This window comes from Acipenser ruthenus, chromosome 12 (assembly GCF_902713425.1).
Source record: "Acipenser ruthenus chromosome 12, fAciRut3.2 maternal haplotype, whole genome shotgun sequence".
Lineage (NCBI taxonomy): Eukaryota > Metazoa > Chordata > Actinopteri > Acipenseriformes > Acipenseridae > Acipenser > Acipenser ruthenus.
This window is the reverse complement of record NC_081200.1, coordinates 38459946-38487515: the sequence shown is the minus strand read 5'-3', so window position 1 is coordinate 38487515 and position 27570 is coordinate 38459946. Positions and strand designations below refer to the sequence as shown.

Here is a 27570-nt window from a genome sequence, read left to right as displayed (position 1 = left end):
TGGAGACGCTCTATACAGTCGACCCCGAACAGGGACTTCGTCCTCAGTGGAGATGGAGTGACGGGTGACTGTTGTCATTCCCAACTTATCAGTGCAGACTGAAGACCACTTTTGCTGGAGGTTCTGGAGTTGTTGCTCGACAGGAGATGGTTCAGCTGAGGTGATGGTCATGGTCACCTTCGCCGGTTGGCATGGCTTTGGATCAGAGGTGGTAGGTGGCTGGCAAGATGTATGGAAGTAGAGGCTGACACTCGATAAGGACCTGTCCCAGGAAGCTTCCCCCTCATACCGTGGCAAAAAAGGATGGTAGGAGAAATCCTTCTGATGTTTGACACCATACTGCCTATTGACAATGTCAATCTGGGTATGAGTTTTCTCCAAGAAATCCAAGCCTAGAACAAGGGGAAACGTCAGGTGATGATCCTGTAGGACATATGTGCCTAGAAACCAGATCTCTCCGTGGAGAAGGTAAGTGAGGCGAACTTGACCTTTGGCCTGGTGTGACTGTCCATCCGCCAGCATGAAATACTGGTCCTGTGCAGACTCCAGCTCTTCCCCTGGATGAGCGATCTTCCTCCAGAGACTCTCTCTCATCAGAGTGAAGGTGCTCCCAGTGTCCAGGACTGCAGGCCCTTGGAGCCCTCGAACGCCTACATCCACGATCAGCAGAGTCAGGCTTGCAGCAGGAACTATATTTTTCTTCTCCTGGCTTCTCACCATGCTGACCTCTGCCGGCTTCTTCATAGCTCCTTTATGGCTCCTATTGTCCTGAACGGCTTTGCTGGAGTTTGACTTGACCCAGTATTCCCGCTGGGCAGCGTTGTCTCTCTCCACCTGGGTCCCGATGCGCACCAGTTCTGCCACTGTCTTCACTGTTCCCCTAAGGGAGCTTGCCAGTTTGGGATTACAGCTGTTGAGAATGCGACAAACCAACTCAGTCTCCTCCAAGTCTGGCTTCCAGCGCAGACATAGGGCACGATAGTCATAGGCGAAGTCAAGGATTCGCTCGTCAGGCAGCTGGACTCTGGAGCGGAGTCGGTCTTCCACTTCGGTCTGGTAGTCAGACGGCAGAAAGGCTTGACGGAAGACAGTCTTGAACTGTTCCCAGGAGTGGATTCCCTTGCGCTCTGCGACCCACCAGCTCTTTGCTGAGCCTTTCAGCACACTGGACATGGTTGCCATGATCTCATAGGGTGTCATGGGTCGTAGCGCTAGGAATTCATCACATTTGTCCAGGAAGTCAATGGCATCGCTGCTGGCCTCCCCGCCAAACTCTGGGAAGTTGATTTTAATGGGCAGCTTTGCTTGGGAAAGACTTCCTTCAGTTCTGGAGCCATGGTAATCAGCAGACCCACCATCAAAGGAGAATTGTTGTGGTGCAGACCGCTTTCTAGAGGAGAGAGACGGCAAAGAAAGTGGTAGACGAGGGGTGCTGGTCTTTTTGAAGAGTTTCTTCAGCTCTTCTCCCCACAGCACATCGCGGCGTTTCAGGCACTTCACCACTTCCAGATCCATTTCGTCAAGGGCCTCTTGCCTTCGATTCTCCATATCTGCGAAGCGTCCTTCGATGTAACCTCGCAGGACCTGTTCACGATTAATGCTGCTCTCCTGTAACTCAGACAGCTGTGTTTCCAGTTGCTCAACACGGTCAGTGAGATGGGAACAGTACTCAGTCAATTGCCCTATCACAACACTGTCAGTAAGGTTCCCTTCATCATCATCGCCTCCAGAAAGATCTGCCCCTTCCTGTGTATTGTACAGGTCACTAATGCGGGTGGTTCTCTCTGTGATAGGCTCTCTGATAGTCACATGGGGTCTATCTCCAATCTCAGAGAAGTTTAGCGAAGTCAAGGTCTGATCTTCCATTTCTGACATTAAGTTCCCAACAATTTAAACTGATGAATTTAGATTTGAATTTAATGACACAAAGGGTCCCCGTACGGGCCACCAATTCTGTAACGATCACTCTGCACAACTGAGAAGCAGTTGCACTGTCCTCCCTAAGGAGAGACTACTGGCCCTATTCCTATAGCTAAATAAGTCAGCAAGAGTGACAGACAGCAAAAGCAGGGACGTCAGAGGTGTCAATTTCAAGAACAATCGGTTTATTATTGTGAACAATAATGTCAACAAATGAAAAAATGAACAAATGAATGAAATGAATAATAAGAAAGGAATTCAAATAATTGCAGGTAACAGGTAAGAAATAAGATGGTACAGATAAGTATGTAGGGACAAACAGAAGGCTAAACATTATCACCAAGTAGAGATGAATGTAGTGTCCGGAGGGTCTCCAATAAACCCACACTCACAAACACAACACACACAGATAAAGACCAAGGATAAATAAATAGATACAGGTGGGGAAACAATTACATTTAACAGTCTCTGTGGCAATGGTGGGAGAATGACAGTAGGCCCAACAAGTCCAGTAATAGCAGGGTAATTGAAATCCATACAAAGTAACAAAAATACAGGAAACAAAGTATCAAATTAAAGTAGAAAAAATCCAAACAAAAAAGAAATGATCTCACCCACAAATAAGGCAGTCCAGCAAAGTGTCCCGAAATGATGGTGATTGTAGAAGGTTGAAAACATTGAGTACGTTGAAATTGTTGAGACTGTCCAGTAGTGTTGAGTTGAATGGTGAACAGTTGTTTGGAAAAAATCAGGAGGATCAGGAAAAACTGGAGGCTGTCACACATAAAACAACAAACACTAAACAGACCTAGAAAAACAGCTAAACTTAAACAAGTAACAGTGAAAACAAAAAGAGCAGTTTAGATAAAGCGCAGCAACAAAAGAAAATGAACGGATGCACTGGAATTATCTAAGGATGTTAATGGATTCACTGAAATTTAAGTAAAGAAAATGCTGTAGTTTAATGGATTCCTCTGAGAAAGGGAGTCTCCCTCAGGCCTGATTAGCCAGCTTTAATACAGGTGCTGGCTACTAAGGAGCTCTGAGATTGGAGGGGTGGAAATCTGAATGAGCCAATGGGGAGAGAGGATGAACAGAGGGTGGTTGCAAGGAACTATGGGAAATGAAGTTTTGACCTGGCCAGGCTACTGACCCTAATTAAAGGGACAGGTGGGTGAGACTTACACCCACATTATGTAGCATGGGAATTGCTACAAGGCTGCAATACACAGTGTTGCTATGCGGTTTGCTATAGCCATCTCCACGCAAAGCTTTAAAAAAAAAAATTGCATAACAAACGGTAAATGTACAGTAACCTGCAACTGATGGCTTCTTTCTTAACTATAGAAGTCCCTGCCTCCCTGGTTCTGCTTTCTTAATATCTCTGTCACGGTACTTTGCGCTCTTTCTTAATATTGCCAACAGCCAATAAGCAGCTCGTCTTGAATATTGCTTCGGCTATTTTAAACAAACGAAGCTTGCTTTGTTTAATTCAAATGCATTTAAAAGCTACAAAAACACGCTGCCAATATCTGCAAGAGTGCGCTCCATCATATAAACACATCGCACAAAAAAAACCTTTCTCGACTGGTGTATTGAAACGTCACTGCTACACGCAGCTGACTGACACACGCACACAGCCCGTCTCTCTTAAAGGGGAATGCACCAAAAGGCTGATTGCGATAACACTTTTTGTTTCCATCGCGGAAGCTGCATTTGCTGCCAATGCCATTACTCTCATAGCCTACGTTTAGTTTTTATTTATTTAGCTAGTCGGTTAATTGATCAGGGCGGTTATGTGACGGTCGGATATGCGACATTCCACTGTATCTGATATAAGGAAATGTCATATGTCTGTATCAATATCAGGGTCTGTTATTATTATTATTATTATTTGTTTATTTAGCAGACACCTTTATCCAAGGCGACTTACAGAGACTAGGGTGTGTGAACTATGCATCAGCTGCAGAGTCACTTACAATTACGTCTCACTCGAAAGAAGTAGCACAAGGAGGTTAAGTGACTTGCTCAGGGTCACACAATGAGTCAGTGGCTGACCCGGGATTTGAACCGGGGAGCTCCTGGTTATAAGCCCTTTTCTTTAACCACTGGACCACACAGCCTCCTTGTTATACATTATATTAGGGCTTCTGTTTTTCGGGTTTTATTAATTGTATTTTTCAGTGCTTATTTCTAGCTATTTTCGAGTTTTATGTAAATCGTTTTTTTTGGGGCTTTTGTTTTTGATATAATGTATGAAATGAGTGTTTTCAGTTACTTTCCAAAATGCTTGAGCGTTTTTTTTTGTGTCAAAATATGTATAGTAACTCGACAGTACTTGCACACTTAAGTTGTACCTTCTTTCCTTTGCTGTCTTCCACAACGAAATCCCTATGGTCACGGGCACATTCTTCTGGGGTTTTTGTGTGTGGGCATTTTTGTACATTTCGTCACAATTCTGTTTTAAATCCACCATATCTTAACTGTAATACAGCTTTAAATCCTGCTAACAACCATCCATCCTGATTATAATCTCGTTTTAAATCTCACAAGCGGAGTCTCCAATAGAAATGTAGGAATGTGCTGTCACTCAGTAGTTGAGGCGGGTTTAAAGTATTCAGAACAAATCAATGATACATACAAGTCAGGAAGGCGGGACATTGCCCAGCAGCACTGGGAAATGTATTTATGATTATTTTTGTAGTAGGTTTTATTTTATTTTTAATGGGAAAAGGGTCAACGTGAATAGATTAACCATTTCCACAGTTTTCTGGTGTTTTCCGGTGTTTATTGGCTATCCAGCGATTTAAATTTTGTTTGTATCGGGGGTGTTTTATTGGGTTAAAACCGAAAATCAGGAGCCCTAATTATATTACTGTGACCTTCAGGTTCACTTTACCATACATGACACAAAATAGGAAATATCCGAAAGTTTCTCTTCGTTAAAATAGATCTTTATTAAGTCTACCCTGTAGCTGTGCCAGACATCCTCTTAATATGCTCCCTGGCGAACAGGGGCTTGGTGGTTGGACTCTGTAGCCCCTTGGCTGCTGGTGCAGTATTGGATACAGATTAATACAAACCCATTTTCTGCACAGGATTTTCTCCTCTGAAACACTAAGCACCTTATCCATGTTAGGAGTAACAATGAGCTTGTGAAGGGGCGGGTTTTAGCCGGCTGTAATGCTCCAATTCACAGTAGATTAATTATCTCAGGATGAACACGATCAGGGCTGAGGATTTGGACAGGCTGAGACACGCTCTTACGTCTGGATCTTTCCACCCCTTCGCTTACCCATTGTCAGCCGGGGATGGGAGTACAAAGAGGATTTAGTTACCCAAACTGGCACCTGTGCTTAAGAAGTAAAGAAGACATGAGATCTTCCAGTACAAGATGGTGAGTTCAAAGTAATTCACTAGTGCCATGGTCCTTTCTCGTGAGGTAGAGGGCATGACCATTTATCTATGGCCAGTAGGGTCCGCTATAGCACAATGAGGAGAAACAGCCCCTGCCAGTTTGCCTCCCTAACCCACAGGAGCGCCTGCGCTCTCCAGACTGCACACCATACAGCTGTGCCTGTAGCAAGTGAGGCCACTCAGGTACCCCTACGGCCATTTCTCTGTTTTTGACAATGAACTAACTACTTATACATATTACAATATACAGAATCATTGACTTTATTAGGAGTTCATCAATAAGCTGACACATAATATGGCAAATATTTATGCTTTGTAGTAGAACCTAAAATAGTACTAGGTTTTATATTGAATACAATGCTGTTCAATTATATGTACTGCACATGTACATCACACTGTAATAACTGAAAACATAAGAAAGCTGCAAGCACACACATTGCAGTGTGCTGTGTGCTACCCTACTTCTAACCATGTGCCACTTGGGTATACATGCAATGGCACAGACCAGCGATTCAGTTCTATGAGCATATTCATTTTTCCAAGTTACTGACAAATGTAAGTGAAACTTGCAGCAACCAGTAAACCTGTTGTGTTCTGTTTGCAAAAAACTTTTTTCTTCTTGAATTTTAACCTGCAATTTCAATTATTGCCAAAAGCGGGAGCTAGTAATCGCAGAGCTGCTGCTCCAGCAATATATGCAGTGGAAGAGAAAGAATGATGCTGTAGCAGCAATAAAACTGATCTTTATTGATTATACTTTAAAACAGTAAGACAAAAGGGGCAGTGGATGTTGTTTTTTTTTTTTAACTCAAGGCCACAGGCAAGATTTGTTAAGCTTTTTATTATTTTTTATTTAATTGTGTGTTTTTTTGTTACCTGTTACATTTTTTTAAACTGCAGGTGTCCTCACTATTGTGTTCAGTTTGACACTAAAATGCAGGGCGTATATCTGGCTAAATGAGTATAACAGAACTTGAACATTTCATTTATTAAGCCTTCGTGCTAGTATGCCTGTTGGGTTCACATGGTGATGTAGTGGCAAGCATGTTTCAGGAAGAAAAAAAGATTGCATCTGCACAGCTAAATCTTTCCATAGGAGCAAAGGTGTTGCTTTATTATGCATTTTATTATGATATAAACATTGAAAAGAGAACTCTTAAATTATGACTGGGACTTTACAAGGTTCGGGGTAGCCACTGTAGTTTTGTACTATCTGCAAACACTGCAATATTAGTACTGCTGCTGCTGTTTGTAAGGGTTATATTGGGTTAAAACTAAAATGAGCAATTATGAACATTTTGCCAACTTAAGACAACTTACTAGCCAGCCCTGTTTTGTACAGCATTCCCCATATTGGTTTTGATTTACTGTTTTACATGATCACAGTGGTCTCATACCCTCGGGTAATAGCGGGACACTTTCTTTGCAAGTGTTTGTCTGTGTTAGTGTAAAAGCCAGACTGTCACAGTTGCCCTGTTTATTTCTCTTTCAGCAACAGCGACGGCTTGACCTCCTGACTGTAACGAGTCGAGGTGAGTACACACTCTCTTTTCTCCGCTAAACAGCTGGTTTGTCTGGTCGCCGCTTAAAACTCTGACAAGAAAGGGCAGTGGAAAAAGAAAAATAGCTCTCAGCTCCAGCCTCGCTTACCAGTATGTGACATCTAGATTGTAAAGTGGCAGTGCTTCAGGCTGCAATATGTCTTACAAGCTTTCTGTGAAGGAAGGTCCAATATATTCATATATTAATGTGAGCATGAGACTGTGGGCTTGTTTGCCACTTATACTGAGAACTTGAGGACCTAACTCATATAGGAGAGAACAGAAATAATAAATGCAAAGAATGCATAGGTCTGGAGGTACCTGTATGTACAGGAAGCAATAGCAAACACACTGAGACAACTCACTTGGTGCAGACAAGAGCCTGCAAGCACTTGAGAAGTGGACTATTGAAAATCACAGCAAGCAAGTCCATATAGAGGTGCTACTAATTGAAAGAAGGTGGTGGAGAATTGTCTGAAATTGTCTTTATATTGAGGGAGTTTACTGTGCATCAAGCTGTTAGTTTCATTCGGGTACATATCTGTGTGTGAGGCATTGTTCTGGGCTTGGATTTTCTGTGTGTTAGAGCTTGCTTTTTCAATTATCATATATAAGTGGCAGCTGCAACGGGATGAGTCATTGATAAATGGTACCACATTTGTTCATTTTTAATATTTTGACAATCAATGCTGTCATAATGATATGAACAAATATATGCTAGGTACCATATCAGGACTACTATAATATTTGTTGAAATCTCTATTGCTGGTTATGCTGCTAATAAGTTCTGAATACTTATATCATAATAAAATCTCAATACGAAGTAGAAATCAACAGAATGCAGTCAATGACATGAATCTGTAAAAATATATTAAAACAAGAATATATTTTCATAAATAAATTTCACTTTGAGAGCCAGGATTTCCTGAGAAGATATTTGTGGAGAAGCAGACAGATCATTTTTCAGTGGCTTGGCTCTGCTTTAATGGTGGTATTTTATTATGCTGCTAGCTTTCTTTGTTTGCTAATGATCATTGAATAAGTTAAGTGTATTTCTGTAATAGAACCCATTGTAGAGGAAAACCACACGCATAATGACTGCATTCATGTGGAACACAACTAGTTTGGAAACATTGGAAGGAATATTGAAATCTCATTTTCTCTACACTGTTTTATAGAGAAGTGGTTATCATACAGCAATGTATTTGGCCACAGGTTGTCCTAAACATTGTTCTCATTATCTTTTAATGAATGAAATGAGTTTAGATAGGGGGTAGAAATGTTTAGGCACTCATAAATGAACCTTGTAGTTTATTAATTTGAAGCTTTTTAACACCAGTGTTTAGGGTTTTTTTTTTTTTTTCAAGAAAAACATTTAGTTAACTTAATTCTTTGTGAATATGGCCCATAGTTATTCAAAAAACCTGCATTCCCTTTTCATTTTATACAAAACTTACTACATTGTTGAGTCAACTGCTAGGACAACAGACTGACCACCCTCTGAAATTCCAGTGCAGAGGTTTATTTACTAGCCAGACGATATTATACCAGTGAAATCTGATACAACTTTTGTTACAAGAAGGTACTTCACAAAGACTTAAATGGTAGTGGGTGAGACCTAACTGGACAAGCTATTGAAGGCATGTGTTACTGTGTTGCACAAAACACTGACAGTGGCTTTTTACCCAGTGCTTTCCTAATGTCTAATACCTGTTTTGATAACAATGCCTGGTGAGGCATTTTTTTAAGGTGGAATCCATTCGGGGGTAGTACTGCTGCTGTGGACCAGGGCTAGGGAGCCTAAAGACAGCTGGAAGTGAATGGGATATATTTTTTTAATGTCAGTGGGATCCTTTATTGATGGAGTTAAATGTACTCAATGTCATCAATCTTGGTAAATTTAACATCACTCATGAATGCACAAGAGTTACTGCACAGTGATAGAAGACAGATTACTTACTGGAGTAACAGAGCTGCTCATTCAGTCAGGCTGGTGGCATGCTTGGTGTAAAACAACAGGGTTCAAAAAGCTTGTTTACTGTATGTCACATGGGTAATTTACCTATTTAAAAGATTTTGTCAGATTTGCACGTACTCTTTTTATATATATATATATATATATATATATATATATATATATATATATATATATATATATATATAAACGCACTCTTAAACTCAGGGAGACGTTCAAGAGGAAATAGAGATGTTTCGGACTCCTGTAAGTGGATAGTTTGTGCGCTGGGCTTGCAACGTATCCAGATGACTTTTAAACAATCAAGAAAATCACACAGACTCATTAGATTTGAAGTTTTAATGTATCAGAGTAGTATCAGTACTCCTTCGGTTTATTAAATGCTAAAAAATGGATTGAGTAGTTACAGACTACATCAAATCCCAACTGACAGGCAATCTGGGAGGTCCAGTGCCTTAACAGGTATAATAGCATTAATACTTCAATACGTTTATGGTTATAACACGTTTTGCCCTTAAGCTATGCACGCATAATGCTAAAAACACCCACCACTAAATCCTAGCGCATCGAATATATATCACTCTCCACAGCTAATACATAAATCCTATACCTTATAGCAATGCATCAATATAAAAGAGACATACATTCAAAACCGTTCTTACCTTCCAATATATATATATGGAAGTGTAGAATATAGTGTAAGGACAGGAACTGTCTTCAAAGGCAAAGATTTCTCTATACGACTCAAACAGCAATCAGCTTGATCAGAGATCTTCAGAGCATGGATCACATCAGCTTGTAGTACCAAGCTGAGTGACCTTGACTAGGAATTTACCTCGGTTTTTATAGAGTTTTTGCTTCGCCTTTTACGTCAGAAGACATAATTATATCTTAAACATTAATATGCCTTGACAGCTCATGTCCTTCAAGTGAATAACATTTTCAAAACACCCGGTAACTCCTTCTATAAGATTAATTGGCCATCATCCCATAGTCCACCTCTCCTACATCTCCAAAATATGTAGGATGAACTTTTGAACTGATGTTATTCTTTTTTGGTACCAGGGAGTTCCTGTACACAGCATGCAAGTGAATACAGTGCAAGTATATGAAGAATACATATAGAAAGATGTGTTTAATATATAACACCTACTTTGGTTTAATTATTCCAACCTGGGTTTAAAATATATTTCCCTTTTAACATCAAAGACATCTTCCTTAGTAGGTTGCCTTTATTACATGTATAGATGTGGCTAAACAACGAACTAAAACATATTGGATGAGGTTACCAAGATTAATTACCTTCTCTTTTGGCAAACCTACTATATACTTGACACAGACTGGTACAAGTATGCTTTGACTTTTCTGCACTATATTCTCTTAGTTTCAAACTCTTACAGTTCTTCTGTTAAAGTAAAACATTTACACTTATATTCTGTTTAAATTATTCTAGAATTCCTGTGTTTAGGTTGAAGACTACTTTCAGATCAAGCTAAATAAGAAACTTGACTGTGAACATTTGAGTTAATTAAATGAGGTGCTTACTTCTGCCTTTCTGTTCAAGGTTATAAGCCTTGGCACCAGTAGCTCAGACAAAGACAAGCTTAGCTCATTTCACAGGTGTTTTTTGGTCAGTGCGATCCCAACCTAGCTCCCTTTTTACTCAGACTTACAAAGATCCAATAATATTTTTACCGTTATAACAGAATGAACAGGAATATAGAATGCTCTAACATACCTATAGGTTAATACAGAGTATATTATAACTTCTTGTATAAACAGTGTGTTTTAACAATTTGTTTAGTATTTCTGCTGGCTTTATATTCTTTAATACACAGTACAGTTATTGCAACATTTTAATACACATGCAGTTTCATAAATGTTCAATTTGTATCCCAAAGTTCAGCCTGCTTCCAGTTGCGGTCACAGTCTTGGGTCAGTTTCTGCTCCCAGTGAGTTTGTCAAAGCCACCACAGGTGTGTCTCTAAAAGCCTGATACCTGCAAAAACTTGTTAGCAGGGCTCCCATCTCTACATTCCCATTCCCATAATCAGTGGGAAGACTTCATATAAATTAAACTGTTTCTATCAAAGAGCCAGACGTCTCTGCCACATACACCTTTCACTCAAAAAAGGTGATCGCACCTTGTACAAGGGAAGACGGGTTTTAGGTTCAGTCGTGGCAATTTGGAGTAATAAACAGCATATGAAAAGTTCATCTTGAATGCGTGCTATTCGCTGTGGATATGGAAAAAACATATTTCATGGAAGTGATATCTACATTTTAATTCTGTTAAAATATGTATAAAAGCCTTTAGCAATCCCACAACATTACATTTTTTTAAATGTAATGTAAGAGAAAAGTGTTATTTGTTTGCATATCTGTATTTTAGACCCACCTGCATTAAACCTGATTTGCTACATCATCTCAGTTTTAAACTTTTCAACATGACGGGACCCCACGTGCCATGATTTTTTTAAAGAGACCACACTGTTAAACTGCATTGTTTGCCCACTGTTAAATCCTTTGTTTTTATCAATATATTTACAATGAGGCCTTGTTAGGGGTAAACCTCAGCAATCCTGAACGTGAAAATTGCATTGCTTTGTTGCTAACTGAGCCTCCCTTTTCCAGCAGGGTTCTTGAAAACACACTTGTTGATTCATCCTAAAAAGATACTTCAAAAGTTGTTGCAGATGCAGCAAAGCGCCACAGTGCTCTGGGTCAAGTTATTTTTTGCTGGCCCTATAGAAAAGTCTATAACTCACTGCACAGGAGTAGAAAACCTGTTAAATAACTATTTATATTAGTGTTCTCAGCAGCTGATTGATGGAACTAATAATATGAATTGAGAGGAAAAACAGATGGGTGAACGGAGAAAGGAAACCGGCCCATATGTTTAAAATATCCAGATAGACTGATATGCTTTGAGTAAAAAGTGTTTGTTACAGACAGGCAGAACCTGCTAATACATCAGCTTTATTTGGCATCTGTTACCAGGACCTCATGAGGGAAGCACTGACCTTCAAGAACTTTTGACAAAGGACACAACCAAAGCAGCAATTCTGCTGCTAATGAAGGTGTTCTTTGCTCTGTCTCCTATAGGCTTTATCAGATAAAATAGAAAATACATCTTACATGAACCCAGTTGATACATTTAAGGGGCTATGCTGCAGTATTTAAGTGCTGCTACCGATGTCACACTCCATCTATATCTTCAGAAACACTCAAAAACATATAATTGAACCTGCTAGGGGCATTATTTTGTTTTTTGATGGTAGTGGAGTGTCGGCCATTCTTTGGATCATTAGGATAAATGTCACTGTGGTTGATTATCTTGCATTTATTGCTAGCATTGCTGTTTAAAGGGGAACCGTACTCAAAATAACAAGGCTCTCCAAATGCTCTGTATACATAACAAATGCGTCTTGCTGCACCAATTTTGTTAAAAAGTCAAGCGTTTGGACAGTATTTCAATTTTTTTTATCAGCTTTCTGGGTCAGCTGGAAATACAGGCTGTCGCCATACTGGAACCTTTCTGGCGCTGCTGTTAAGTCATATCGGTGACAGCCACCCACACCAGTGAACGCCGGCAGGGTGAATTATGTAGGAATGCAAAGCGTTCGGGTGCAAAAATAACAAAAGGAAAAACAGTACAGTAACAAAAAGGGCTGGTGTCCCCCCTGGCTTTTGTTCCAACTGTGCCCTAAATTATTTAATTGGACCAATTATTACCAATTATTGGTCTAAGTAAGTCATTTTGGGCACAGTTGGAACAAAAACCAGGAGGGACATCAGACCTTCAGGAACATGGGTTCCCCACCCCTGCTTTAAACCAACAAAGTGCGGCGACTTGTGTCCAAGTCAACGACAGGACACAACACAAAGCGCGACGGAAGAGAGCTCCAATACATTTGATGTTAATTTGTTTTAATGGTTTTTATATACTGCTCAAGGAGAGGCTGAAAATGCGTCGTGGTTAACATATTTTCTATTGAAATGGTTATATATTTATTTGCATTACAGTACCCCTTTAAAGGTAGAAAAAAAGACTCCCACATGTCATTCCTGTTCTTTAGTTTATGATTCTTGTCATATTTCTGTTTTTCATCACGACATTGAAACTTATTTATAAAAATGTTAAGGCTCATCAAGGGTAATAGCCACGAGCCTAACTGATCAAGATCATTTCAACTAGCCTTAGTTCAGTATCCCACAAGGGCTTTAGCCTCATCGATGTGAGACTGAAAGTTAGAGAGTAGACTCATTTGATCGTGCTTCTCTTGCTGACAATGCAACGTTAACAACGCTATTGTCTGCAGATGTGAAAAACAAAATAACATGAATGACACTTGGGTAAGAGAATAATCCAATGTTTACAACCCTTTCCATTCTGTCATTAATGCAGTATGATACTGCACAAGAGCTAATACTTTAAATAACACACATGGAGATTACTTAATAAGCCTAGGTCCTCATGAGTTATATCACACATGCACATGCTTTAGTAAATCTGTTCTTGGTGAAATCAAATAGAAATTTAAAGAATTGCTTTGTGGTATTAGTGATGGCATGATCTGAGGGATATGGATGGGTAAGAGGTGTGGATTAGTTATTAATGTATTTCTAAGAATACAAACACATCCACGTCTGGATTGTTTAGTTCTGGATTGGTAACCTCATTGTGTTTGTTTTTCCCTTCTAAAGACAATCGTGCTAATCATGATTTGGAGCAGAGCTTTGAGAATCTAGCCCATTTTATTTTGCTTATGCAAATGTGGCATATTTAAAAACCATACAGGATTGTTTAGATCAGGGGTGACCAATTACGGTCCTGGAGGGCCATTCCACTCCAGGTTAACAAGTAAAATTAGATGATTAACTACTTCAGGGTTTGGAGAGAGGTTTAATTGGTTCAATTAAACAATTAAGAACAGATTATTCAAATAGGGCTTTCCTTGACACACTAGAGAGACTTGCATGTGCCACAGGCAGTGTTGTGTGATGAGGTTAAAAGCTTTATAACCATGAATGCAGACGAGGTCATTTAGAATACCCTGCCTTGTTACATATACACTGGACACAATGTTGAGATCCACAAAACCATGCCCGTGAGGTTTACAAAAGGTCTAACACACGTGTTTCTTTAGGTCTGGCTCCCTAGCAGAATCACCCATTCTTGTGTACCTGTGTGAACAGATTAGAGATAAGTCTGCCAACTCTATTATCTCTGGCTAGAGACAATAACATTTATCAAGTACAATTTCCAATCATGCGTGCGCTAATAACTTCTTATCTGAAATATCGCCTGCTGTGAAGAAGTTTGTCAGGGCTGTGTGAAAATCCATCAGATGTCAAAATGATCTTTTTGGCTCATTTTTAGTTTCCTTATAAAGCTAATTTTGCACAGCGTACTATTATGAGCCGTGAGAGAGAGCGTTGCACAGCACTTGTCTGTCGGGTCCCAGCATTCAGCACGTCTCATTAGCCCTGGTGTTTGAAGTGTACCTTAGTATCCCCCCCATTAATTAGACCCTTCAGCGCTGAGATGTGCATCTGGTTCTATTGAAGCCTGACATTTCTGACTGCTGACCTTTCCGGGCCCAGCACAACTAAATAATGATTTGTTTCTGCCATTGTTCAGCCACAGTGACTTAAGGTACACACACACGCACACACACACACACACACACAGAGTGAGGTGTATATAGAAGAAGAAGTATTAGAAGCTATTCATGAGCCAACCCCGGGGTTAGCACAATGAGGGAATTGGGTGCAAACATTCTTTCGGCAAGTTATCGTGCTGGTATTGATTTGAATGCCCTTTTCATATCTCTGCACACTATGTTGTATTGTGTTGCTCTAAATTAACTTTGGTTTGGTGATTTTTTTTTCCTTGTGTTTTTGTTTTTTTTTTAACAAGAAAAAGGTCAATACATTCATGAGTTCTAAAGAGATGTGTGAGCTCTAACAGGAACAATGATAATAGGCAACCTTCAGATCTCCTCTAATGGCACAGTCGGTCTAGAACAGAGGCTCCTGCATGTTTTACTGTCAAGTTTAAAGGTGCAGCGCCTCAAACATATTTTAAAAAAACTGTTTTTATTTATGTAGGAAGCATTTTGAAAATATCAGCTGTGTAAAACTAACTATAACAACAATTATAGCCAAATTAAACCCGAAATGCCTACTGGAGGCCAGGAGTGTGTGATAAAAGTTTGGGCAACATCATCAAAAGTTATCATGTTAACCATGTACAGTGTGATAGATGGTCAGACATGACCAGGCTCTCCCCTTTTCATTTGTTTACATTTGAGTTTCCCTGAAGTACAGAAGAGCTTGCAGGTCATGTGCTGCCACTCTCATGTAGTTTGAGGAGCATGTCTGTTCAGGGAATGTTAACTAACTGGTACTGGTGAACAGGGATGCTTGGAATCTGTTTAATGCAGAATAATCTTGTCAGCGATTATTTTGTTTTTACACTCGGTAGGAAAATATATTAAATTTTTTTTTTTTTTTTTTTAAAAGCTGTTTTGTATGAAAATCAACCCAATATCCAATATAACCGCTTACAGTATACAGAAGTTCAAAAAGCAGGCTTTTCTGCTGAGAAAAATGTGTATAAATAAATACACCCTGTGTTTATTTTTATTTCATTTTGAATGTATCCCTATTTAAATTCAGTTACCATTACATTATTATTGTTTTTCTATACCTTACTTGCATTAATACTGTACATCTAATTGATGTAAGAAATATATCAGTAATAAATACCAGATAGAAAATATGTGCTGTTTCTTACATGCAGAAACCATTCTGAGTGGCCTGCACTGAAAAGGGCACAGCTAAATAATGAGTGAACTCTAACCTGCCTGTCAGTGCAGGTGAGGGTTAGAACCCAGGTGTTTTTTAATATGGAAATCTCTGTCAGCCTAAGAATGGGGTTAGGATTGGGCTGTCTATTGAAGGACCTATTTGGGTTAATTGGCTGTTTGGCTAACTCAACTACATAGCCATGGTGATAAAAGGAGTCTGGAGTGTCTGTGAGACAGGGACTGGTGACTAGGTAGTGCTAGCAGTTAAAATCTGTTTTATATTGTTTATAGAAACTGTACACTAGGTGTTTTGTTTTTATTTTTTTAAGTTAAAAAACATATTTTGTTTTCATGATACAAGTGCACTTTGTGTGGCAGTTTTTTTTTTTTTTTTTTTTCTTGTCTGCCTGAGATTGTAACTGTTTTATTGTAAAAACACTGTGACTATGCAAGTACTGGACATAGTGAAAATACAAATGGGACATGGAAGGAATACTGCCAGGTTAGATACTTGCATGTCACAGGAGTTGTAGTGCTGCTAAATGAATGCTTCTTTAAAAAAACAATTCTTAACTGAACAGGATTCACAGTTGGTGCAGGAGCCAAGGGTCACAACCATCATTCCAGTGAAGTCGTGTTCAGGATAAGGAGAGGCGGTGTGAATCTCTGAAGAAGTGGGTTGTTTGCTTATCGTCAGTCACGCACACACACACTGCAGTGAGAACAATCCTGAGATTTTTATAGCCACGGAATTGTTTGAAAGGGTATCATTTGTTATTTTTATTGAAAGGTTGGTGACAGCAGATGGCAGGCGTGCAAGTGAGAGATTGAAATGAAATCTGTGTGACGGACGCAAATTGTGGGTGATTTTGAGAAAGGCAGCTCCAGAGCGTCAGGGGCACATTGGGCACTCTTCTGAAGATAATGTGCCAGCGCCTGTAAAAACGTACAATATAAACAGTGTTCTACCCTTAAAAAACTAATTTTGACAGGCAAGATCTCTAAGGTGATGTAAAAACTGCTGTGGTATAAGTCTTTTGACTGTATTTGTGTCTTTAAATTCCAGGACTGGTAATGTTTTAATATTTGAGACTGACTAGATCACCATGTCTTTAAGGATCTAGTTATCTCTCTGTCCTACTATATGCATGCCATATAGTATAACAATCACATGTATAGGAGCACAAAAATAAATTCAGTTAGTTAGACTCCTAAGGGCTTCCTTGTGAGAATTACATTCAATGCAAAGTGAGTTGTTTCAATTTCTTGTAAACCAATTCGTTCTCAATTAGTTCTTGTGCTGAAACATATAAACACTAACCACTAGGCCACACTGCCTCCCGGTCCCTTAGCTCTAACCACTAGGCCACACTGCCTCCCATTCTCTCAGCTCTAAGCACTAGATCACACTGCCTCCCAGTCCCTCAGCTCTAAGCACTAGATCACACTGCATCGTAGTCCCTAACTCACATTGCCTAGCATCACACTAGATCACACTGCATTCTGTGTCAAAATAGTTTTTGCTTTGATTATGCAGGGGTACATTTTTTTTTGTGTGTAGGCAGAATTCATTTGTTTTGCTAATGTTTCTTTCTCAGAATTTCTCTGATATGCATAAACCTTTATTGAATCAACAGGGAGTATATGCAAACCATCGTGCACAGAAACCTGTGTGCATCCATGCGAGTAATCCCATACACTGAAATTGCCTTTGTTTGCATATAATACTCGTTTAATTAAGAGAACCCATTAAAAGCATACTTGTAGATAAACAGTGATGTATTTGATGCAGATGGCCATATGAAGATTTTTATTTTAACTAGAGTCAGTGTTGATATTTAATGTTCATCAACTGTAGATTTGTCTTGACAGCATTAATGTTCGCATACAGAATTTGTATAGATATAGGCTGTTGGGTCTTTTCTTTAAGATTTCTTTAAATTAAAACTTTATTTGATTGTGTCTCATTGCTTTATACTTTAACTGTATTTTGTTTTTATTTAGGTATACATGACATGCACTCAAATAAACATAGGGAGTAATGTCAGTTTTTATTAACCTGAAAAAGCCATCTTAAGACCTGAGGAGACTAAAAGTGGCAAGTGTCCTGAGGAGACTAAAAGTGGCAAGTGTAAACTGAGAAACTGCCTACCTCCCAGACCTCAGCTCTTACCACTAGGCCACACTGCTTATATCCCAGTCCTCAGCTCTTAACACTAAGCTACACTGCTTACCTCCCAGTCCTCATCTGTTACCACTAGGGCATGAATGTAATTAGCAATTTGCATAACAGAAGGAGTGATTGATCAGCCCTCTCTAGTACCTGCTAAGGGGGAATGCGTCTTTAATGGAGCGGCGGGGGTGAGCGGTAAGCTGAAAGAACAAGAAAGCATTATTTATAAAACGCTATCAAGGACTTGTATAAACGACCAGCTGTGAAAACAACACTTCCTATTATTACCCTAATTATATCAAAATTTGCATATCTTATCTCCCCAAACTTTATTATTAGTGACTTTGTTATTATTCTAGTTCATAAAAAATGAGAGAGAGGGAGAACGAGAGATGAAATAAACCCCCAGCAATCTATTTTCCAGTTTGTTTTGGAAAGGTATTGATTATAGGTACACATGTGTGAGGATAAATACGCTGGCTTATTCTAATGAATACTGGTCAGCAGTGCTAATTATTCTGGCACAGAGGAGGGAAAAGGCTATTCATTTACACGCAATAGTGGGTAAAAAAAAAAATACTAATCCCAGAGCACTGACATTTGGTAGAAGCAGAGTCACCACATGACTGGCTCCACATTGTCACAACAAACCATAGGGGGCGCTGTGCCTCCCTAACTCACATAAACAGGCATTGCCAAGCACCTGCGCTGTATAAAAGCCAGCTCTTATGTTAGCCCGAAACAGTGCGATGAAACTCCTCCTAGCGGCTGATAAGTTAACAATACTGACATCAGCATACGACCCATCCTTACCTCTCGACTACAGAGCTTGCTCGTTAGTGGAATGGGAAGACATTCATCTTGGAACTATATACTTTGCGGTACGCATCCAACCCTTGCTTTTTCCACACAATTCAATGGGCGGACATGTCAATTCATTTTAACACACAACATTCTGACCGTGAAACAGTGAATAAACCTTGTACTCTTTTATCATACCAACAAGATCAATGCAGCCGAAGCCTTAATTAAGAGCTTATCACTGGGCATCAAGAATTCCACCAGGTCTTTGCAGCGCTGATGCTCAGATCAGCTGTTTGCAACATCCTGCCAAGAATGCACACTGTAACTGAAGCAAATGGAAATCACAATGAACAGCATACAGGTTTGAACTGATGAATGATGGGAAGCAGCACCCCCTGTGGGCCACAGTGGAAGTTGTGAGCACATCATGTGGCAACTCTACTTGGTGAAAAGGTGAAATTTAAATAAGAAGCTGTGAAGACGAATTGAATGATATTGTACTTCTGTTTATTCTAATTGACAATGAAAACAGATTTTGCAGCATTTTCTGCTTTAAGAGTAGCTTCAAATGTAATTTGAATTGCTTTTTTCCATGTCCCTTGCTATTTTAATGTGTTTGCAATCATTCTGAGTGGTTCTGGGTTTTGTTCTATACTAAGTTATTATACTGTTTCTTTGAGCTTGTCTGGAGAATCCTAAATGCCAGGACTGAACAGCCTCTCTTATTCTAGTCAAGTGACTTTCAACTCTGCTAGCCCTGAGAGAGTAGGTGGGGCTGACAATTTATTTTTGAGCTGATTCAGGTTCTTTGTTGAAACATCATGAAACCTGTTAATAGTGCAACGGGTTACAGGGGCTTTGCTACTTAACGTGATACTTTTCAACGTATTCTTTGCTTCTGACCAAATGCAGCTGGGGCAGACTCAATCATGGCATGTTTTCAGCTTAGTCATTATGAATACAAAAAACATTTAAGATGTGCTGCAGTATTTTTTACAGGTTTGGTATGTTTGTTTGTTTCAAGAAATCACCTAGACAACCTGTAGGCCTACATGTTCTACAGCAGGAGATTTTAATTGTGTGACAGAGCTCTTCTAGATTGGATCTTGTAAATGTAATCTGAAATTGATTGCCAGTGCCTTCTCACAGCACCTTTGTAAGAAAGATGACGATATCAATAGTTATTTTATCCTGCTTTAATAAACAGATAACATTGAATTATAGTTTTTAAAAATCACAAGTAATTCCATTGAAATAATAAATGCATGAATGCATTTTAAAAATATGACTACATTACCACATTGTATTTTTTTTTTTGCACCCCCTTTAGATAAGTGGATATTGTAATATTAGCTATTGCCTTTCCCCTCAACAGCTCAGGAGAGCTGAAGGTCAGTGGCCGTCCTCCGATCCCACGACCAAGTGCCTCAACACACACAGGTACTCGAGAGTGGATGTTGGCTTCTGGAGAACAAAGGACAGCCGTGCAGGTGTCTGCTTGAACTCACCAGTAGGGTCTGTTGTAGTGCACTGAGGAGAAATAGTCCCTGCCAGTTTTACTTCCCTAACTCACGGGAGCGCCATAGCAAATGCGTGCCTCCATATATCCCCGGACTCTGGTACTCTCAACAGGCTACCCTAAAAAATGTACAAAGTGTCATCAGAATTGGATGAGCAGTTCACCTAGAATAAGTGTGACTTATATAAGTAAGTAGCCACCTCCACTAGCTCCTCAGTTTGGGGCATAAATATTCACCGCAGATAAGTTATTTATAAGGGAATTTTTCATAATTCTTCAGCTGTATGTCTTCTGAGTCATGTATTGGTGGTTCTGTAACATTGTTTGGTGGCTTTGTGTTCAGATGATGGGTTTTTTTTTGCACTGAAGCAAATAGGCCACTACATTTTTAGGCCCAGGATATAATGTGTGGGTGACTTGGAAACCATCAGGCAAGCCTGCTCTTATGAACATAATTCACAAATTGACCATAGCAGCTAGAAAGTCTCTCTCTTATTAAATTCCATAACAACATGAAGTCATTGCAACAAGTTAAACAGTTTCAGAATAGTACATTCTTCCAGCATTGATGCTACATTTCTGGTCTGAAGTACAGTTCATTGAGTTGCATTATGTTAACAAAATAATTATAATTCTAAATCAAAAACAGGTCCCAGAGTGGCTTACCTGGTAATGGCATGGCCGTGTAGTGTGCAGGGTGAGTTGTATAGTCAGGGGAGCGCTGGTCCGTGTCCTGGGTGTGTCCAGTTGCCGATCTTTGCTGGGGATTGGACAGGGAGCGTCACATTGGCTCTGGCGCTCCCGTGTGTTAGGGATGCATTATTGACACGGACAAAGTTTTAACACACTTGCCTATGCTTTTACCAAATGTACTGTATATAGACTTTGTGGTAATCTCAGGATAACCAAGGATAGGTGGTTGATGCATTCTAGGCTGACTCCTGTAATGATCTTTTACTAATTGGTTACTGTACCTTTAAGTAACGTATATAGTTCATTTGCGCCACCTACTGGGTTGCACTCTACTGTGTAGACGTGCCTCGGATGTATCTGGAGTAACATGGGTTAACTAGTGGGCTAAATAATAGAAGCACCTGACTCTGTGACACGTGTGTTCTAGAATGGAACTGTGGAACTAGGCAGTGTATGGTCTGAAGCATCTGACTGCTAAAAGAAATGTGTTCTGTAATTGTACATGCAATCCGTGTCCGACGTCAATACTGCCTTCTGGCCTGGATTAACATTAAACCAGCCTGTCCATCATTACAGACCTTGGTGCTGTAAAATGCTCTAAAATGCTGTGGCTTATCCTGGTGGGGTATAGGTTGATCAAATCAATAGCCTGCTTTAGCAGTCTTATTTATATGTAAAGGTTGCTGTAGCTTTAAATTACTATTTGGAATCAGTCAGTGATCAGTAAGATATTGCTTGGAGTAATAGAGGTCCTAATAAACAGTATTAAAAAGTCATGTGTCTGTTTTCTGTTAAGTAAAATCAATACTCCAATGTCAATAATAAAAAAGAAGGTGGTTGCTGTGTGTATATATATATATATATATATATATATATATATATATATATATATATATATATATATATATAAGGTAAAGGACACCTGTTAAGGGTTACACAGTACAGTTTGCTGTTACATTTGCTGTTGCTTAGAAGGTCTGTCGCAGGGCAATCACATTAGTAATTTATGTACCCATGCTGATTAAGGACTATTGCTTATATATATATATATATATATATATATATATATATATATATATATATATATATATATATGGAACAGCAACTACTTAATGGGTAATTATTTATTGATGTAGCGCTAATTAGTGACAAGATAAAGCAATGTAATTAAGTGTTGTGAAAGGAGGAGGTTTTTAAAAAGAGAGAGACCCTACTAAAATGTTATTATTATTATTATTTGTTTATTTAGCAGACGCCTTTATCCAAGGCGACTTACAGAGACTAGGGTGTGTGAACTATGCATCAGCTGCAGAGTCACTTACAACTACGTCTCACCCGAAAGACGGAGCACAAGGAGGTTAAGTGACTTGCTCAGGGTCACACAATGAGTCAGTGGCTGAGGTGGGATTTGAACTGGGGACCTCCTGGTTACAAGCCCTTTTCTTTAACCACTGGACCACACAGCCTCCTCCAATGTTAGCACAAAATGTTAGCACAAAATGTTAGCACAAAATGAATAAATTACACCCTGCAGTAAAGAACTAGGGGGAATAGATGGAGAAATTGCCTACAAGGTACGTCCAAAACACAATCAAGTACGTTGTAGATCCTAACCATTTACCTCACATATTAAAACCATTTTTGATGTCATGTATATACAATTATCCCAAATGACATATTTGATGTAGCCAAAATGACCGAAAACTCCAATCTGAGAAAAAAAATGAATTATTTTTGTGTAATCTGACTTCTACAGTGTATCTCAACTTTGGTAAAAATAAAGTGGACCAGTCACTGTAATCATCATTTTATTCATCATCAGACTACGTATCGTCGATCACTGTGGCATTAAATATGTCATAAGGGATAATTGTGGAAAAAATATGGAGTGCTGTGGGTTTAATGGGTTTAAAATGGGTTTAATATGTACAGTTGGCAGGATCATCAGCATACTTGTTTATCTTCTAGTTATGACATGGTGCTTGTTTTGAGACAATGAAGTGGTCACAATATTCATTAAAAATGAGTGATTTAAATATCTGTCTAACATAGTATTTCTTTGTAAATACATTGTCTGACATGGCGGTCATTATAAATCTGAGATAATAAATATCCACCAAAAAAATGAAATAACAAGTAAAATACTGTATAAAAAACCCTTTAAAAACATAGTAATGTAACAAAACTTAAGGGACCTTCAATTGTATTACTCAGCCATTTTGGTTGTAGTTTTTTTTTCCCTGTTTAAATGTGATCGTTCATATAAGACTTTAAAATATGTACCTTTTCCCTTCAGTGTATTGGGATAGTTTTCTGCCTGTGTGCAATTATCGGGGTCTGTCTCCTCAGAGATACACACATCCAAGCCATGCTCCCTCCAATACATTAGCTTAGACTTGTCAGAAGCAATGATTTGTGGTTCTGATGCACAACAGAAAGACAGACAGATGAAGTCATGATAAAGCATGCTAAAATAAACAACTGCTTCTTTGCTGCATGTTTATGTCTGAAGACCCACTTACTTTATAAAGACGTGCACTGTTCACAAATATCAACTGGCCAGATTGTGAACCACAAAACATTTAAATCCTATTAATAATATGTGTTCCCGCTAACTTTTTTTGAAAATTACATTTTGGAAGGCAAAAGTATGCATAATTTACCTGGCAAACTGGCAAATTTACCAGACCGTATATGGAGTAGTAATGCATGACATTGACCTCTAGGTGGAGCCGAGGGAAGTAAATTTGATACGTGTGTACAATAGGTATTAATTGTGTTACATGGAACAGTTAATTGATGTAAAAGAAAACACTAAAAGTGTTCACAATTGTGTGCATTAAAACTCCTAATTATCCGTCTTTCCCAGGACAGTATGTGGTACCAATCATGCTATTATCAGTGTCTACAATAATAAAAAATAGCATTCTTAGACTTCAAGTCATGGCAAATTGCTTGCATGTCACGCTAAAGCTTCAGACATCTTCCTCCTTTTTTTTTTTTTTTTGCATCCAAAGTAATTTCACAACAATAAAGATGAATGATCAAAGCTGTGAGGGGCTAATTGGCCATGCACGGTGTCTGGCACTCTCCAATGAGCAGACTGCCTGCTGTCTCCCAAACCGCTTCTCACTCCAGGACCAACACTGAAACTGAGCCTCTTTGGAAGTGTTTAAATGGCCTCCCTGCACATAGCTTTGCGTTTCTGAATGAGGTGCTGGACGATTTATTTGTAAAGAAATTGTATCATATTTCATAATGTCTAACCCGTTTGCAGTCGTGGATTCAGTCTTACATTTGCACACTTTATTGTTTCAGAATAAACGTGGAGAGTTCAGAGAAGAGCAATCACATATATGTAATATAATGTGAAGCCTGTGTGTAACACACATGATTGTACTGCCTTGGGTCACAACCCTCGTATAAGCCACTTCTCTTGCATACCACCCTATAAGAAACACGCATTTGAAAATAGAAGGGTTAACCTACTGCACAGGACGTGAATAAAGGATGGGAATAAAGTCAAATTGGAAATAAAGTCTGGAAAACAAAATGGTCTACAGCTAAGGTGTTCTACTAATGAGAGGTTGTGAGGCACAAGATACATAATCAAACTTTTACGGTGCCTTGATGCAGTGAGCAGTAGGTCCCACTGTACTGGATTATCAAATTGATGTCAGCTTGTGGTTTACTGCAGCCTAGTTTAAAAGATAATTTACGATGGGTTTTAATTTTATATTGTAGGGTCTTTGAACCCCCATTACCCCACACTACCTGGTTCTGATTTTGTAGTAAAGCCACGTAACTTGACACCTCTAAACCTGCATGTATTAGGAGTCCCTTCAGGCTTTATGTAGAGACTGTAGATTTCAGTAACATATGTCTGCATTTCCCCCCAGTCACAAGAATCTCATAATTACAATTATGGCCACACAAGCCTTTGTCCCTGATGGCTTATCTGAATCAAAATATAAAATAAAATAATGTCAGAGAAAAGCATCCAAAGTTCTGCCTCAGTTAGTTTTCAATTACGACAGCTGAAGCAGAACGGAATTGTTAGTGCCATTTATCGACTGTGTTCCTCTCTATTAAAGTACAAGTGAAGAAATCCATCACGTTGTGTAACAACCCGACTTATTTTATAATAACAAAGAGCTCTCTTTGTGTTGAAGTGCCTTTGTCATTCTGCCGGAGACAAGGGGAAGAAGAAAAGGTACAAAGGTACACCAAGTGCTCACACAGAAAATAAAAACAACATAATCATCGCTGAGAAGTTTTCTATCAGAAGGTTGCTTTCTTCTCTTCATTTTCCCCGTCCATTCCAGGGACTTTTGAATTCAATAGGACCTGCTGAGGTGGAACAAAAGTAATAGGGGAATGTATTGATTACAGTAATGATGGTTAGTGGAAGCGCACTCCTGCTAAATGAAAGCAAGATCGGAGAGGTTCAGACAAGAGGCCTGCATTCCAAGCTGTGCTTTCCACTATCCTCAGTACTGGTCCTCTATACTTGAAGGGCTATGAAATACAGTAGTCCATCTTCATTTTGTTATCTGACATACACATCAGAAACAGGACATATTGAAAACAGTGAATTATGACTTAATTCTTTCCAAATTACAAACGGAACATGCATAATGAATTAGAATCTCATTGTAGATAGGGGGCTTCCGAGTGGCACATCCAGTAAAGGCGCTCCACGTGGAGTGCAGGATGGGCTCTATAGTCTGGATGTCGTGAGTTCAAGACCAGGCTATTCCACAGCCGACCGTGGATGGGAGCTCCCAGGGGGGCAGCACACAATTGGCCGAGCGTTGCCCGGGGGGAGGGAGGGTTAGATAGGCCAAGGTGTCCCTGGCTCACCACGCACCAGCGACCCCTGTAGTCTGGCCAGGCGCCTGCGGGCTTGCCTGTAAGCTGCCCGAGAGCTGCGTTGTCCTCCGACGCTGTAGCTCTTGGGTGGCTGCATGGTGAGTCCGCAGTGTGAAAAAAAGTGGTCGGCTGATGACACACGCTTCGGAGGACAGTGTGTGTTCGTCTTCGCCCTCCCGAGTGAGCGCAGGGGTGGTAGCGGTGAGCTGAGCATAATAAAATAATTGGCCATTTTAAATTGGGAGAAAATAATAAAAATAATTGGCAACAACTAAATTTATATAAAAAAAAAAATTTAAAATAAAAAAAAAAGAAAAAGAATCTCATTGTAGATAGAGCAAAAACTGAAATAAAATGACTTGCAGTGCAGCAATGCAAGACCCATAACATTTCAGGAGTACCAGGTGTTAAACCAAGGAGGTCTGCTGGACATATTTTCCTGAATATTACTAGTAGATTAAAAATGAAACTGACTGTGGGTCCCCGAGTGGCTCACCAGGTAGAAGTGCAGCCATGTGGTGTGCAGCGCTAGCCATGCAGCGCAGGTTCTCGTCCTGGTTGTGCAAGGTAAACCAGTTTTTGTTGGGGAATCCGAAGGGAGAGTCGCATTGGCCCAGGCACTCCCGTGGGTTAGTGAGGTAAAACCAGCAATGACTGTTTCTCCTCATCGCTCTGCAACGAAACCTGCTGGCCAAGTGCCCAGTGAGCTCAGAGCGGACATCTGCAGGGCTGGTCCACTGAATCTTCGGGTCTCCTGAGCCATGTGGGGAATTGCTGAGGTGAGGAGAAAAGGGATTGGGCATTCCAAATTGGGAGAAAATTGGGGGGAAAAATTATAATGGGACACCCTAATAAATAAATAAATTAAATAAATATATAAATAAATAAATAAATTGGGTTATCTGTGGTTTAAACATATACTGTATATATGAGTAAGCAATGGTAAAGGGCTACAGAACACCCTGCAGTGTTTACAAAAATGCCTTACTTTGCTGTGTATCACGTTCTCCATATCACTGCAATATATATTTTTTTAAATATAATCCTGATATTTTTATTCACACATCATGGATTATAAATCACATGGTGAATGCACTTTTGCTTATAAATCTGTTTTATAAGCATCCCAGTGTATCCATATCATGGTCCCTCTTGTTGTTATTTTCTTCCCACGTTACGCATCTTAGCTGTATTGTTTACAATTATGGCAATTCTATTGTTTAAATGCTGTGGTTGAAATAATTATATTAGGACACTACCTGACATTTTACATATCTTTACAGACAGAAATACACTAACAAGACTCTTAAAGGTTGTAATGTGGTTGATTTTCAGAATCTTGGTATTCAGAGGGCCAATTGGCAGTATTTATTATTATTATTATTATTATTATTATTATTATTATTATTATTATTATTATTATTATTATTATTATTGTTATTATTATTTATTTCTTAGCAGACGCCCTTATCCAGAGCGACTTACAATTGTTACACGATATCACATTATTTTTTACATAGAATTACCCATTTATACAGTTGGGTTTTTACTGGAGCAATCTAGGTAAAGTACCTTGCTCAAGGGTTTAAACCTGTCAATAGGTGGCGTTCTATTTGAATAACTTCAACTTCAAGCCTAATTGTGAGCCTGATTATGATTGTAATTGTTTAATTTAAAAGACATTTCTTTGTAATACGCAAATCGCAGCACTTTTTACATTTTACACTGCAGTCCATGTTTGAGTGCTACTAAACTGAAGGGCACCAAAGGACATATTAAGCACAGGATTATTTCACTCCTATTATTTTCACTCCTATTATTTTCACTCCTTTCCCATTTTA

At 39.3% G+C, this 27570-nt stretch overlaps 1 protein-coding gene across 1 annotated transcript in view; it reads left to right on the top strand.

The window, feature by feature from the left end:
• The window catches only part of LOC117417292 (cytosolic carboxypeptidase 6-like), a 279068-nt gene that overhangs the window by 164208 nt on the left and 87290 nt on the right, over positions 1-27570 (top strand). The window contains exon 6 of the mRNA XM_034029328.3: positions 6830-6869. Within this exon, the coding sequence (XP_033885219.1) occupies positions 6830-6869 (40 nt within the window). The remainder of the gene's footprint in view (positions 1-6829; positions 6870-27570) is intronic.